Source organism: Dromiciops gliroides, chromosome 5 (genome assembly GCF_019393635.1).
Source record: "Dromiciops gliroides isolate mDroGli1 chromosome 5, mDroGli1.pri, whole genome shotgun sequence".
In the NCBI taxonomy this organism is placed as follows: domain Eukaryota; kingdom Metazoa; phylum Chordata; class Mammalia; order Microbiotheria; family Microbiotheriidae; genus Dromiciops; species Dromiciops gliroides.
Genome location: NC_057865.1, coordinates 106,945,602 through 106,960,654, shown reverse-complemented (window position 1 = coordinate 106,960,654; position 15,053 = coordinate 106,945,602). Strand labels below are relative to the sequence as shown.

The 15,053-nt window shown below is 39.2% G+C and overlaps 1 protein-coding gene across 1 annotated transcript in view; it reads right to left on the bottom strand.

The window, feature by feature from the left end:
• Positions 1 to 928: 928 nt before the first annotated feature.
• Positions 929 to 15,053, bottom strand: part of ATP6V0A4 (ATPase H+ transporting V0 subunit a4) — a 59,624-nt gene continuing 45,499 nt past the window's right edge. The window contains exons 16-21 of the mRNA XM_043966835.1: positions 14,503 to 14,719; positions 9,460 to 9,561; positions 6,675 to 6,794; positions 4,255 to 4,372; positions 3,192 to 3,363; positions 929 to 1,546 (exon numbers count right to left, since the gene is read on the bottom strand). Coding sequence (XP_043822770.1) covers positions 1,447 to 1,546; positions 3,192 to 3,363; positions 4,255 to 4,372; positions 6,675 to 6,794; positions 9,460 to 9,561; positions 14,503 to 14,719 — 829 coding nt within the window. The 3' untranslated portion in view covers positions 929 to 1,446. The remainder of the gene's footprint in view (positions 1,547 to 3,191; positions 3,364 to 4,254; positions 4,373 to 6,674; positions 6,795 to 9,459; positions 9,562 to 14,502; positions 14,720 to 15,053) is intronic.

Below are 15,053 nucleotides of genomic sequence, written 5' to 3'. Positions count from 1 at the left end.
TACGTGAGACCCATATCTTTACACTATCCCCCACACCTGGAATGTACCCCCTCCTCTTAGAATTCCTAATTCCCTCAATGCTAGGCTCAAGTGCTACCATCTCCATGGGGGTCTTCCTAATTCTCTCTGTTGTTACTCCCCTTACATACTTTTTTGCAAATATTTCATATCTATTTATCTCTGTACATGTTATTCACTCATACCTCTCCAGCAAGAGTTTGGTTTTTGTCTCTGTATCAGCCCATAATAAGCAGTGAAAGAGTAGGGTCCAAGGGAGGGATTTATTGATTGCACAACAATTTAACTAAAAGCAGAATTTAGGGTCATCTAGTTTAAAGGGTCCTGGGGGGAGAGGGGGATGCTGTCTAAAACCTTGCTGAGGGTAACTTGTTCTTTCTCTCCGGAATCTGGAATTCCATTTTCCAAATCTTGAAGTCTGGCCCAAATTAGCAAAGCCTAGCCCGAACAGGCAAGGCCTGGCCTAAACTGGGGACCATCTTCAGTTACTCCAGCAAAGTTGTGTGGCTAACAGCAGAACAAAGCAACTGAATTTCATGTAGTCATACTTCATTCCAAAGGATTTAGCAGTCCAGAGGCACACAGAGAAAGAGATCCACCGGCTCACCAAAGAGAGAACATTATCCCTTTTTCCTCCTCTCTGGAGTAGAAAATCGTGAGAAAGCTCCTAATCTTGTAATGTTAAACCCTAGATAAGTGAGAGGAAAAGGTTCTGGGAAGGCTGTTAGATAAGCATAATCCCTTTATGGGATTAGACAGGGACCCCTCTACACCCCACAACTTTGCTTTGGGGCTTTAGAAGGGGGAAAAAACATTCCTGGGTAAATAGTGACTCAATGGCAATTTATTCCTTTTAATATAATTTAATTTAATACATACAAACAGAAAATCACAAATCAAAAATCCTTCCTTGACAGATGATGGTGTGGTAGAATAGCCTCAGCCCTCACTAGGTACTCAGGATATATAGGTTCTATTGCCCTGGCTCTGCCACTAGCTAAGCCATTTTCCCTTTGCTTGGCCTCAATTTCTGCATCTGTAGAATGGGAGGAGGGTAGTGTCAATCTCAGTGATCTCTAAAGCCCCATTTCTGCTCTAAATATTCTATTAACAAGCTTCTGTTTCCTTGTTTCTTTACCATCCTGTTCATCTGATTCACTATTTAGGACCTCTGTTTATGTCCAAAGACCTTTTTTTTCCCCTCCCTCCTCTCTCTCTCCATTTGGCCCAGGAGCAGAAATCTTTTCTCTAGGGTGTGGCTAAATCCTAACAGATCTTAAGAACTACCAAATAAAGCAAAGCTTTATGTGAAAGATTAGTCCAGAACAATGACTCCATAGAACTCCCTGCCCAGGATGGATTTTTAAAGAGACTCTGTCAGTTTACTTGAGACTTGATCCAGGAAGTGGGGGAGCTACCACCGACATTTCAGTTCTGCTCATCTGCTGTCCCATCCAGGATCTCTTTGAAAGAGAAGGGGGTAAACTTGTAGCCGGACCCAGTGTAGAATTTGTTCTGGAACTCAACCCTAGTGTGAGAGATCAGAAAAGGCAAGTTAGGCAGGTGCTGGCTGAAGGTTGCGAGCTTTAGGACAGTTAAGAACATTTGTAAAAGTTGAGCACGCGGCCCTAAAAATGTACCAGGTGTGGGCAGCTGAGAGCCCGAAACACTGTCCAATATAGGCACTTGAACTAAGTGTTGGTTTCTATGTAGCTTTTCTACTATTCTATACCTCTTTTATACCTATAGATTTCTTCTTTATCTCTTCCTCCCTTCTTAGACTTTTGCTTCCCATAGGTAATATACTTTTGGGAAAATTTGCTGAAAAAACAAAACATATCCCCCCACAATGGTTCCCTCCCTTCCTTCTTGCTGAGATGACCAGGGGGTGGTGGAGGTAGAAGAGGGATTTCTAACAACTGAGAGGGTTGCTAACTTAGGAGGCAGTTAGATGGTGCAGTGGATAAAGCGCCAGCCCTAGATTCAGGAGGACCCGAGTTCAAATCCAGCCTCAGATACTTGATACTTACTAGCTGTGTGACTTTGGGCAAGTCACTTAACCCTCATTGCCCCGCCCACCCCACCCCCACACACACACAAAAAGATGTGGTTGTTCAGAAACTGCCCATGGTAATACTAGCAAAATAGAAACAAAAACTAAAATTTGAATGGCAGCAGGCATAATAGCACAGACCCTGACAGGCTAAGAAATTAATTTTCAGGTAATAGGATGAAGTAACATAGTGGTTAGCTAGAGTGCCAGATTCAAAATCAGGAAAACCTTTGTTAAAATCCTGCCTTGGGCACTCACTGGCTGTGAGACCTTGGACAAGTCACTTTAACCTCTTGATTTACCCATCTGTGAAATGGGTATAATAATAGCACCTACTTCACTGGGTTGTTGTGAGGATCAAGGGTTTTGCAAACTTTAAAGTATGATACCAACATTAGCTCTCATGATAATTTCTCTGCCCTGAGGGCCCCTCATGGAAACATTCTGTTCTCACTGAGCACTACACTCTTTGGTGCTTCCTTCTTCTCCCCTTCTTACCACCTGTACTAAGTCAGCACATTTAAATTTTTTCTTTTCCCATTGACCAGATTTTCATTGGATTCTTCAGGTTGGCCTTCCCTTCCCTAGCCTCAATGCCTATTTTTTAGGATCCCTCAGTCCAATCACTTTTTTTTACTCTACCACTGCATAGTCAGGGGAGAAAACATGTCAGATGTACCCTAGCCCCAACCCCAAGTATGAGATGTCTCAAGTTTGTCTGCCTCTGGTCTCCTGGAGACCTGGCCACATCACCAATGTGGATGACGACCCAGGATTCAGCTATACATGGACACAATAGCTCACCCTTGCAGGGAATCTGTAGCATTAATTATTGTTATTATTATTATTATTATTATTATTATGGTAGATGCTCAAAACAACCCTTTGAGGCAAGTGCTATTATTAGTCCCAATTTGCAGAGGAGGAAACTGAGGCAGAAAGAGATTAAATGAGTTGCCCAGGGTCACTCAGTATGCTTGAGACCAGATTTGAACTCAGGTCTTCCTGACTCCAGATCCAGAGCTCTATCCACCATGCTACCTAACCGGACCAAGGAGAATTATAGATGCAGAGATTAACATATTACCATAAGAGATTTTAAGGCATGGGCAACACCTACCAATGAAGTCGAAGTGCATGCAGGAAAGCTGAGAGACCTTCCATGATCAGAAGGATAGCTACAGTCAGAATCGCAAAGAAGGCAAAAATGATGAAGACTCCAATGAGGCCTCCCCAACTTTTCTGGCGGAGGCCAATGTTCATCACCATGGTCCAGAGCACTTCTGACAATTCTGTGAGGCAAGACAGGGACAAGCTTAACCAACAGGAGGCTGTCTGGTTGGGCTAACTCCCTTCCCCTAAATAGGAGAATATATGCATAAATGAAATCAGCTAGACTGACTTAAGTCCCTAGGTGAAAAAAGCCCTGAAATCTTCAAAGGAATTTTTACTAGTCCTTATGAGCATCCAATTATGGATGCATTCAAAGGCACTTGAGGCCATTACCCTTGACTGTTTAGAGCTCAGTTTCTCTTTATTCTACTGGATATAAAAGAACACTGGCCCAAAGCATCAGGGGTAGTGATGAAAGGGAAAAGGTAAATGCCTCCTTGTGTCCTTACACATATTAATTTATATAGCCTTTCTCTATTTCTCTCTTCCTTTCTCTCTTCTTCCTTCCTTCCTTTTTCTTTCCCTCCCTCCCTTCCTTCCTCCCTCCCTACCTCCTTTCTTCCTTCCTTCCTTCCTTTCCCCTCTAGCAATGCAAATCTAAAATTGTCTTGCAACTTATAGACAAAGAATGTGATTTAGGATACTAATAGGTTAAGTCATTTGCCAAGAGTCACCTATTCAGTATGTCAGAACCATTCAGATAAGAATTATTCTGTTCTCTTGCTGCTTGATCCTAGACTTTTCCTTTGCATTTTTGGGGGCAGCAGCCCAGCCCTCCTAAAGCTTATATTCTTCCCAAAACCCAAGCACCAGAATCACTGACATCTCCCCTGAAGCTTTTGAAATGGGAATATCCATTTCATTTTAGATGCATCTGATAATTTTATAAAGGACCCTTTCCTCTTGAGAGTGGGTACAGTAAGGCAAAATTCACTTTGATATATCAGGAATCTTCCATCAGACAGTCACCCTGACTTAATAATATAGAAGTGACTGAGACAATCACTCACGTGAATGAGCCAGGCTCAGAGCCCAGAGCCGAAGATAAGACGCCGTGTTGGAAATGCAACCCAGGCAGTACTCAATGGTGTGGATAGCTTGGTGGACAAAGATGTCTCCAAAATTGAACTATTTACACATAAAAAGAGCAATAATAACATTCAAAAAATTGGCTAGGCTTGCTGCTACCAAGCAGAACTTTTGCTCTTCAGGCCCCTCCAAAAAGAAATCCAGCAAACTGAAGAACACTGGCATCAGATCCCTCAGAAATGGCTAAAGACAAGTCCTGAAGACAACAGCAACTAAAGCAGCAACTCTTTCTAACACAAAGTCTTGAAAGCATGAAAATATTCAAGGTAGCCAACAGAGTGCACTTACAAGAAGCAATTTTGAGCTTATCCTTAACCTCCATTTATTTAGACATTAAAAAAAACCTTCGTTCTAATAACATTCATCGTGGTAGGAAAGAATTCAGAATCGGGCTATAGAATTGGAAGTCATCTATGAGAGTTATAATCAAAGTCCTGTAGTGAAGGAGAACAGTCAGAGGGAAAAGAACAAAAGATAAAGGTCTGAACCTTGGACAACAGCCATATTTAAAGGACAGAAGGAGTAACGAGAACCAAAGAAGGAGAAAGAAGGTAAGGCCAGAGTGTTAGCATGAGAACAAGGATATTTTAGTGAAGCAAAGACAGGAGAGAATTTCGCCTCTTTTTTGGGGGAAGAGGGGGGCAATGAGGGTTAAGTGACTTGCCCAGGGTCACACAGCTAGTAAGTCTCAAGTGTCTGAGGCCAGATTTGAACTCAGGTCCTCCTGAATCCAGGGTGGTGCTTTATCCACTGCACCACCTAGCTGCTCCCTCAGGAGAGAATTTTTTTTTTTAACATATTTTACAGAGAGGTTCAGCACAGTGAGCCAGGAAAAGGCCATTGGATTCAGTGGCTAGTCACTGGTTACCTTTGAAAATGTAATTCTGCCCAGCTAGAATTACTTACTAGGCCCTATCCCCTAAAGAAATTAAAGAAGGAGGAAAAGGAGCTATATGTACAAGACTTTACAGCAGCTCTTTTTGTGACAGCAAAAAATTGGAAGCTAAGGGCCTGTCCTTTGGGGAACAGCTAAATAAATTATGGCATATGAATGTTATAGAATATTGTCATGCCATAAAAAATGATAAAAATGGACAATTGTAGAGAAAACTGGGAAGATTTCTGTGAACTGATGCAAAACTGGGAGAATTATCTATACAACAGTAACATTATATAGAAAAACAACTTTGAAAGACTTTAGAATTCAGATCGATGCAATGATAATGACAAGTTTAAAGGAATGAAGAGAAAACATGTCATTCTCTTTCTCATATAAAAATGAACTTAAAATGCTGAAAGAGATATGTATATATTCTCAGGCATAGCTAATGTGCAAATTTTTTTCTTCCAGAAGACTATGTAGCTATATTGAAGGATGATAGCAATATATTGAGGGCTGCTTTTTTTTGGTTTGCTTTTTAATTTGTTCCATGAAAGAAGGGTAGAGGGAAGGTCAGATTAGAATAAGTACATCTATAAATAAGTAAATACAAAATTTATATAGAGGAAATAAATACAAGGTATTTAAAGAAAAAAGGCACTAATGGTGGGGAGGAATCAGGAAAGGCTTTATGGACTTGAGTTGCATTTTGAAGGAAGAGAAAGGAAACAAAGATTGTTTTCTATTGGGGAAATCTATACAAGTTTTTAGCAAAAAGGGGAAAATAGAGAAAGAGACTGAAGATGTTAAAGAGGAAAAAGGCTTGAGAGCACAAGTAGAAGAATTGCTGGAGAGGATGGCTATAAAACAGTGATAATAGTGGATGACAGGAGAAAGATTGCTCTTGATGGCCTTGATCTTGGTTAGATAGATTACATTTGTGTATGTGTTAATTAAAAGGTGAATTATGATTCTTATAAAGCAAATTAGTCTAAAACGGGATTTTTATCATTTTTGTGTCACAGAATCCTTTGGCAGGAGGTTGAAGCCCATGGACTCTTTTCAGAATAATGTTTTTATTTTGTAAAAGGATTTTACAAATTTTTACAAATAAGCATACAGGATTACATGGAAACCAATTACATCGAAATAGAGTTATCAAAAAAAGTTTTTTAGCTCACACATGCCAGGTTAAGAATCCCTTGTCTAGACCTTGACAATATTGACAGCCATTAGTTATTTATTGGTATCTCAAATCAACAAAATTGCACTACTTAAAAGAACCCATAATTCAAATTTTTACTAATTGTGATTGTGATCTTCTAGAAGTTTAGTTGAATTTGGGCATGTTACTATAATGGCTATCAACAAGATGATTTAAAAACTTTCATGCTATTAGATTCTACTTTCTAGTTTGATCACAGACAACACAGAAAGGCACCCCTTCCATTCCCTGAGTACCTCTTCTTCGTCATCATGTCCCCCGTGGGCACCAGCAGAATTCCCCTTGGCAGTACTCTTAGGATGACTGGACCCACCCACCCCCGCTTCTACTGTGGCATCCTGATTGGTAAGAAGGGCCTGCAATCATCAGATAACCAACAAACATTAAAATAGCAATGTAGGTTTTCCTTTTGTTAAATTTAATTTACCCTTAGAACCTCTATAATAAGTAGAATGTGTCACATGCATAACTACTACATAATCTCAATAATTCCAACAAATACTATATTTCTATTATCAAAAATAGAATGGATTTCTTTTCTTTTTAATGGATTTCTTTTAATGTAACAAATATTTATTCAACATTTCTTTTTTTTCTTTTTTTTTTTTTTGCTGGGCAATTGGGGTTAAGTGACTTGCCCAGGGTCACACCACTAGTAAGTGTCAAGTGTCTGAGGCCGGATTTGAACTCAGAAACTCCTGAATCCAGGGCCAGTGCTTTATCCACTGCACCACCTAGCTGCCCCTATTCAACATTTCTAAAGAGGTGATATGTTGGATTTAACCAACCAAAATAAAACCTATATCAATGGAGGAAAGAGGAATAAAGAGAAGAGGAAGGGGTGAGAGAGGTAAACAAAGGCATGTGGACAGAAATATGGAAGACAATGACTAGAGACCAGGTTGGGTCGAAGATAGAGTTCATGGAATAAAGTAGTAAAGCAGTATGAGATAAGGATAGAGACTTGACCTAGGACCTCATTGGCCTGGGACACTCCCAAGCAAGAAGATTCACTTTATCAGCTCAGGTTGGCAACTTCTATGCAACCCAGTCAGTTCATATAGCCAGTGTATTTCAGAGGCAAGACCTGAACCCCACAATCTGTGGTTCTCTATTTACTATCCCATGTTTGTGAAATAAAGGTGGCAAACCAAGATCATAAGAAGCCTTGAATGCCAAGCAAAAGGATTTCAACTTTATGTGGCAGGCAATTGAGAACCACTGGAAAGTTCTCTGTAAAGGAGTGGAATGAACAAATCTGTGCCTGATATTCTTTTGGTAGCAGTGTGAAGAATAAACTGAAGAGTGGAAGTGGAAAGACCTGTTAGAAGACTATAGCATAACAATGATACAAGACAATTCTAAAAGACTCATGATGGAAAATGCTCTCCACATCCACAAAAAGAACTATAGAGTCTGAATGCAGATAAAAGCATACGATTTTAGCTTTTTTGTTGTGTTTTTGCTTTTTTTCTTTCTCATGGTCTTCCCCTTTTGTTCTGATTCTTCTCTCACAACATGACTAATGTGGAAATATGTTTAACACGAGTGTACATATATAACCTATATCAGATTTGTTTGCTGTCTTGGAGAGGAAGGAGGGAGAAAAATTTGGAACTCAAAACCTTACAAAAATGAATGTTGAAAATTATCTTTACATGTAACTGGGGGGAAAAACACTATGAATGCTACTGCAGTGTTCCAGGGAGGTGGTAATGGAAGACTCTGCTGCTTTGGTGGCAGTAGGAAGAAGGAGGGATACAAGAGAATCTAAAAATATTTGCTATAGCCTGGGAAGCATGTTATCCCATTACATCACACTCAACCATCCATACTTCTAATAGAAAACACAAGTGACTTTTATTGATTTGGGGACACAGCATGGGATTTCTATTTTTCTCCCAGAAGACTAACTTTCCTAATTCAGTTTGGCTCAGAAAGTTACTGGAGTGAGTCCTCCCTAGAGCACACGTGCAGTTGGCCAGAGAACAGAACAGACAAATGGTTAGAGACACTGCCCTGAAATTTATATTAAGCCACAGGTCATGCCCAAGACTGGGAATCAACATTAGTTATTTCTCACAGATCCTGCGACACAGTCTAAGATAACCAAGTAACTTATTTTACTTTAGGCCTATCATGAAGAACTCCTTAACATAAATGATTTAATATTGCAAAATGTAGTCTTATTACTAAAAATGAATAAAACTGAATGGGTATACAGTTATCCCTTCCACACCATGGGGTTAGGGACACAGCATTCCCATGATCTGGAAAATCCACATACAACTTTTGGCTCTCTTTGTTCCAGAGAAAAAGTCTAAATTATTATGGTATTATAAAAGATAAAAATATTGATATTATACAATACTATACATATATTTTATGCATTTTTGAGATTCTAAACTTTTTCTCTGTCATTTGTGGTTTCTGCAAAACTCCCCAAAAGTTCCTGGTTTAATTTCTTATGCCCGCCTATAATATACTAAAACCAAGACAGGGAAAGTCACAATGTAAGAGGGATAACTGTACATTTAAAATAATCATTTAGCACCATTTCTAGATTCCATACACCATCAGGTCTTACTTTGAAAAATTGTCCTAATTGATGCCTCTACTTTCAGACTTTAAGAGGTACAATAGAACCAATCAACCAATTAGGAAACATTGATAAAGTGCCTACCTTTTTCCAGGCACTATTATGGGCACTGGAGATTTGAAGACAAAAACAAAACAGGCCTTAGCCTCATAGAATTTACAGGCTTTGAAAAAGTAAGAGAAAGTAACACTACTATTAATACCAAGCTAAAATGATGAGATTGTACTGCATCCCTGAATCAGCAGCCTTAGTCATGCCCATTTCTTTGATATTCATCAATTGTGAACCAAAATCTGAATGGAGAAGCCCATAAAAGGATGGTCAGTCCTTAAGTATTTTCTCTTCAGATCTACACACCTTCTTCTCTCTGAGCTGCCCATACCTGCTTCTGAGAAACATAAGGTGGATTCGGTGATCCTTACCTGAGATTTCCGATGTCTTGATCTAAGAATAAAAGGCTTAATCAGGAGCATCCATGGCACAGCAATCAAAGCGAAAATAACCAGGAAGCTCTGGACTTCTCGCTGTCACAGACCAAAGAAGGAGATGTTGTTATCTTACTATGGCTACATGGTTATGAATTATCCCACTGTATCATATCATATAACAATGACTATCATTATTATACATCATTCTCCTAGAAAATAGATATAGATATATGTAAATGTGTATATATATGTGTGGATGGATGAGTGGATGGATAGATAGATAGATACATAGATACATTTTTTAAAGAGGCACAAAGCATTTCAGATTCCATTCTTCTCACTCTTATCTCTGGAGTGGATGGTGTTCCTCCTATTTCTAATCAGAGAAAGTCCAACTCAGTGAGAGAAGAGATTTTAGAAAGTTTTGGAGGTAAAGGCAATTGGGAGGTGAGAACCAGAAGCTACCTGTCCAAATTTTAAATGCTCATCTACCATCATCCTTTGAGAGCGCCATATTTGATTCCCTATCCCCTCCCCACCACACCATACATATAACTTCTCCTTTGGAAGGTCCTTCTACTGACAAAACCAGCAAGAGGTCTTCTAAAGCCTCAGTCAGAACAACTGACCAGGAGGGAATAATACTGTTTTCTACAAAGAACAGAAAGAATCCTTCAGCACCACTCATACTCTTTCAGCAGTTCTTCTCAAACTTTTAGAGGATCAGGCAGGGGAAAATCCTGCAAAGGTCATCTTGTTTGCCAGTAGTAGGAACAACATATCCTTACAATTCCCTCCCCTCCCCCGCCCCGGTTTTAGCTGTAACATCCCCACTCAAAATAAGTAAAGGTGGGGAGGAAGAAAGGAGATGAGAGAAGATGTGAATGTGTACCTGGAACTTACTGAATCAGTGCTCAGGTACACACGACACTCCATCATTCCCTTTAGCTCTTCCCTATGTGGCAAATACTGCCTTTCTTTGTGAATGACTTACAGGACAATGGTAGTTCAAGATACAGTGAGAAGGACTTCACTTAGCTCTCTATTCTAGCTTCATCTCTACAAAGTAAAGGCATGGGACATTTCTCCAGAACTATACAAAAGCCCTTACCCTTATTTATGTTAAGGAGAGGTGAATCTAACTAAGGCCAGCTAATATCTACAGTGAGGGGCGGGGGAAGCAGAAAATATATCCAAGGTGTTTGTCTGGTTTTCTACGTTCCAGGATTTTTTGTTTAGTAGAGACAGCCCTGGTGAATGTATTAGACATTGAGAGTGGTTGGTGAGCTATGGCCCCTTAATATGAAACTTTTGGCCTGGGAAATCAATCCAACAAAAATTCCATCTCTCAAGAGCAAGTTTTCTCTTGAAGAGTCTAGCATGGTGCCTTTCAAATTTTAGGGGCCTGAAAACTGTTTGCTGAATTCCAGTTTCATTAATATAAAGCAGTCTCTACAAGCACACCAAGAGGCCATAGAAGTTCCCACGGCCAACACAGGAGCAAAGAGATATTGCCAATGACAACGTCGGCTTCTAATACAAACTCATTAGTGAAACACTACAGAAAGAAAGGGAGAAAGGTTATAAGCATTGTTACTTCTCAGAATGGTGAAAAGCAATGTGGGGGAAATGAATCTATAGAAAATGTCAGGAAATCAAAACAAAGCATTTAGAGATTAGAGTAGCAGAAGGAACACAACACCTAGGCCAAAAATGAGACAGATTCGCTAATGATCAATTCTTATTGCCAATAACGGTGGTGCTATCAGATTTTAAGTCCACTTCAGTACACAATGAACTAATGAGGACATGGAAATGTACTTAAAGAAGAGTTTCTATACCAGAAAACATAAAAATAGAAGAATATGTGCTGAGGAAGCATGATTTTGAAAACTTGGATAAATCAGTTTTCAACTTCTCAGAATGCAAGACACCAAACGGCTAAGGGGGAAAAAAAAACAACACCGACAGTATTACTCCAAAAAAAAAAAAAGAAGATAAATTGAAAACACATGAACAATTGCCTTCTTTTTCATGTCTTTAAAATCTTTATAAGAAACCTAATTTTAACACCAATATTGCCCTACTGATACTATCTAGCTGACAATTGAGACAGCTGCCTATGGGATTTTTTTTTAAATCAGTGCATGAGAAATCTATAATGAATTATCTAAACCTTTTTTTGAACCCACTTATATTTTTAACCTGAATCTCCAAAGAATAAACATCGCCAGTGACCCAAAGGGTAACGGAGAGACAGAGCCCACAAGCAAATGACAGCATGTTATCAAAGATGACTTGTCAGCAAAAACTCGCATAAGGAAAAGTGGTCAGGAGGCATGTGATCAGAAAGGGAGCTGGGCAGCTCTGTGGCAAGATAACACAGGGATGGGGGCAGCTCGGTGGCGCAGTGGTAAAGCACTGGCCCTGGATTCAGGAGGACCTGAGTTCAAATCCGGCCTCAGACACTTGACACTTACTAGCTGTGTGACCCTGGGCAAGTCACTTAACCCCAATTGCCTCACTTTAAAAAAAAAAGGGGGCAGCTAGGTGGCGCAGTGGATAAAACACTGGCCCTGGATTCAGGAGGACCTGAGTTCGAATCCAGCCTCAGACACTTGACACTTACTAGCTGTGTGACCCTGGGCAAGTCACATAACTCTCATTTGCCCCACAAAACAACAAAAAAAAGAAAGAAAGAAAAAGAAAATAACATAGGGATACCCTAACCTAAGTGCTGCTGCATTGGTGTAGTACATACATGGGTCATGAAATATTAAAAGTCCGTCCAGAAAGTCTTGGTACATGTCAGACCTTCTGTGTAAGATGTACTTAAGAATGGAGACAAGAAATCACACAGGTTGAGAGGAATAGGTGGCTTGTGAACAGAATCATTGGAAGAAGGATTCCCACCAATAAGATCATTAATAAAATGAACTATTGAAGTATTTAATTGAAATTTAAGTAGTTTAAATAGGGATGTTTTGCTTGGAAATTTACTCCATATTTGATTTATTTATTAGTATTTGTTATGAATGTTGTTCAGAAAAATAAAAGATCTGCATCCCATGGAAGAAAAAAAAAAGGTATCACGAAAAGGAAAGTTTTTAAAGATCCACTACAGAAAATCCTTCAAACACGTGAAGAAAGTCAACCATTATCTAAAATAGGTCCTCATGAAAATCGTATCTTAGACCAAAGATGGAGTGACAACTGAACGTCCAAGCTTACTGAGATGTGCACAGGTCCTAGGGTGATACCTGATTTTAGCCAAAGGTGATTGTGACCTTCCAGGGGATATATTCCAAATATTAAAAGAATGGAAGAGTATCTTCAACAAGCGAGATTTACAGTGCATCACTGAATCACTTTGTATTGTTTAATCATCCCTGGAATTTGCTCAATGAGAAGACAGCCCTTGTAGGGGTAATTCTCGATGTAAGAAAACTTATACCAAAACCCACTTATAAAAACAGTTCAAATGGTGGGTTAAGAGGGAGATAGATTCATCACAGGATCATAGAATGTTGGAGCTGGAAAAGATGGTGAAATCATAGATGGTGAAAGGAACTTTAGAGATCATTTTGAGGCCAGATCTCCCTTGTTTCCCGGTCTAGAGCTCAATCCACTAGGACTCGTTGCCTCTCTTCATCTAACACAGTGATATCAGACTCAAATCAAAGCTCTAGATCATCATTATCTCTATTGTGTTGTATTTTTATTTATTTTGTTAAACAATTACATTTTAATCTGGCTCCCTGCTCACGAACACATTCATCCCTGTAAGTGGTGACCATCCAATGAGATAACTTATGTAAATCTATATAAAGTGACCTGCCCAAGGATATATAGGACAGGATTTAAAGCCCTGTCTTTAGTTAAGTCAAAAGTTCAAAAAAAAAAAGTCCATTATATTTTATCTTCTATGAGCTTCTTTTAAATAGTCACCTCTTCCAGACCCATTTAAGTAAATATATATATATATAAATATATATGTGTGTGTGTGTGTATATACATATACATATATATATATATACATATACATACATACATATATATACATATATATAAATTTTTTTTTTTGGTGAGGCAATTGGGGTTAAATGACTTGCCCAGGGTCACACAGCTAGTAAGTGTCAAGTGTCTGAGGCTGGATTTGAAGTCTTCCTGAATCCAGGGCCAGTGCTCTATCCACTGTGCCACCTTGCTGCCCCACAAGTAAATATATTTTTAATTGATCATTTGCTACTTGATAGAGATGCTGAGACAGGTACATCCTTTGCAAAGTCTTTCCTGATTCCCCCAATTGCTAGCCTTCTCTCTCTGGAAATTACTCTGCACATACTTACTCAAACACATGCACTATTGTCCAGTAGCTAGTCTTGCAGTTTTGTCTTTGAACTGGCTTTTGTACTTCAACCAGCAGAATGGGCTTAGAGAATGTTTATTGAATTGAGAAACTTGAAGCTTAAGCATTGGGAGACTGTCTGTTGTAGAATAATTAGAGATCCAACAGCCTCCATTTGTAGCTGAGGAAACTGAAGCCTTGAAGTGAAATGACTTATCCAAAGTAGCATCCAGTGAGTCATAGATGCTTCCTTATGACATCTACAGTCATTTCTATTTAATGATCTATGAAATGGATCCCTGGAATGAGTCTAGAAGAAAGGGAAAACAGAGACTGAACTCAATTCAGTCTCATTTCTGACACTTCCTTTCTTTGGAGGCAACATGACACAGTGGAAAACACACTGGACACTGGAGTCTGAGGAGTTAGATTCACATCCTATTTCTGCTTCTGACTACCTTAAACAAATTAATCTCATTGAGCATCAGTTTCTTCATGAAGGGGTTGGGTTATATTGGCTTTTGAGGCCCCTTTCAGTTCTACATCTATGATCCTTCTATCATCCTTCTGATCTATACAAATTCAATTCATGTCAACTTTTCAGTAGCCTAGTTGCTTAAATCAAGGATCCTTTAACCATAATTGCAATTTTAATTTTCTCTCAAATGCACCAAGACAAAAACAAGTACCTGATGTGCATACAAGGGCTTATTGGTTGGGTCATCATAACTGAACAGGAACATGTTGATGAAATGGATGAGGATGCTCGGGGCACTCTGGGATGTGTGGGCATCATACTGGCACCATTTAAAAATGATCATGAAAACGAGGTAGCCAAACAGACAAAGGATAAAGATCATCTCTGGAATGAATTGTAGGACGATATTTATAGTTTTCTTGAAATATCTGTAAAAAAGAGTAGGACAGGGGAGAGATTTTAAAAAAACACACAGAAGAATATCTTCTCTGTAGGGATCCTGGGTGACCTGCTTGAATGAAATCATAAGCAGTTCCTAAACTAATAAAGGAACTCAGCAGAGATTTGGTGTTCGACTCATTTTCCAGACTTCATATTTCAAATCATGGCAAGTGTCCATGATAACTATTCTACTGCTTAGCAAAATCATTCATTCTAAGGTGCCTTGGGATTGGAAATCACTTCAAAGCTTAAAAGGGGAAAAAGAGAGAAAGGAAAAATAAGTAGAGGAGAAAAGGACCATAAGGAAAGAAAGCCTCATGT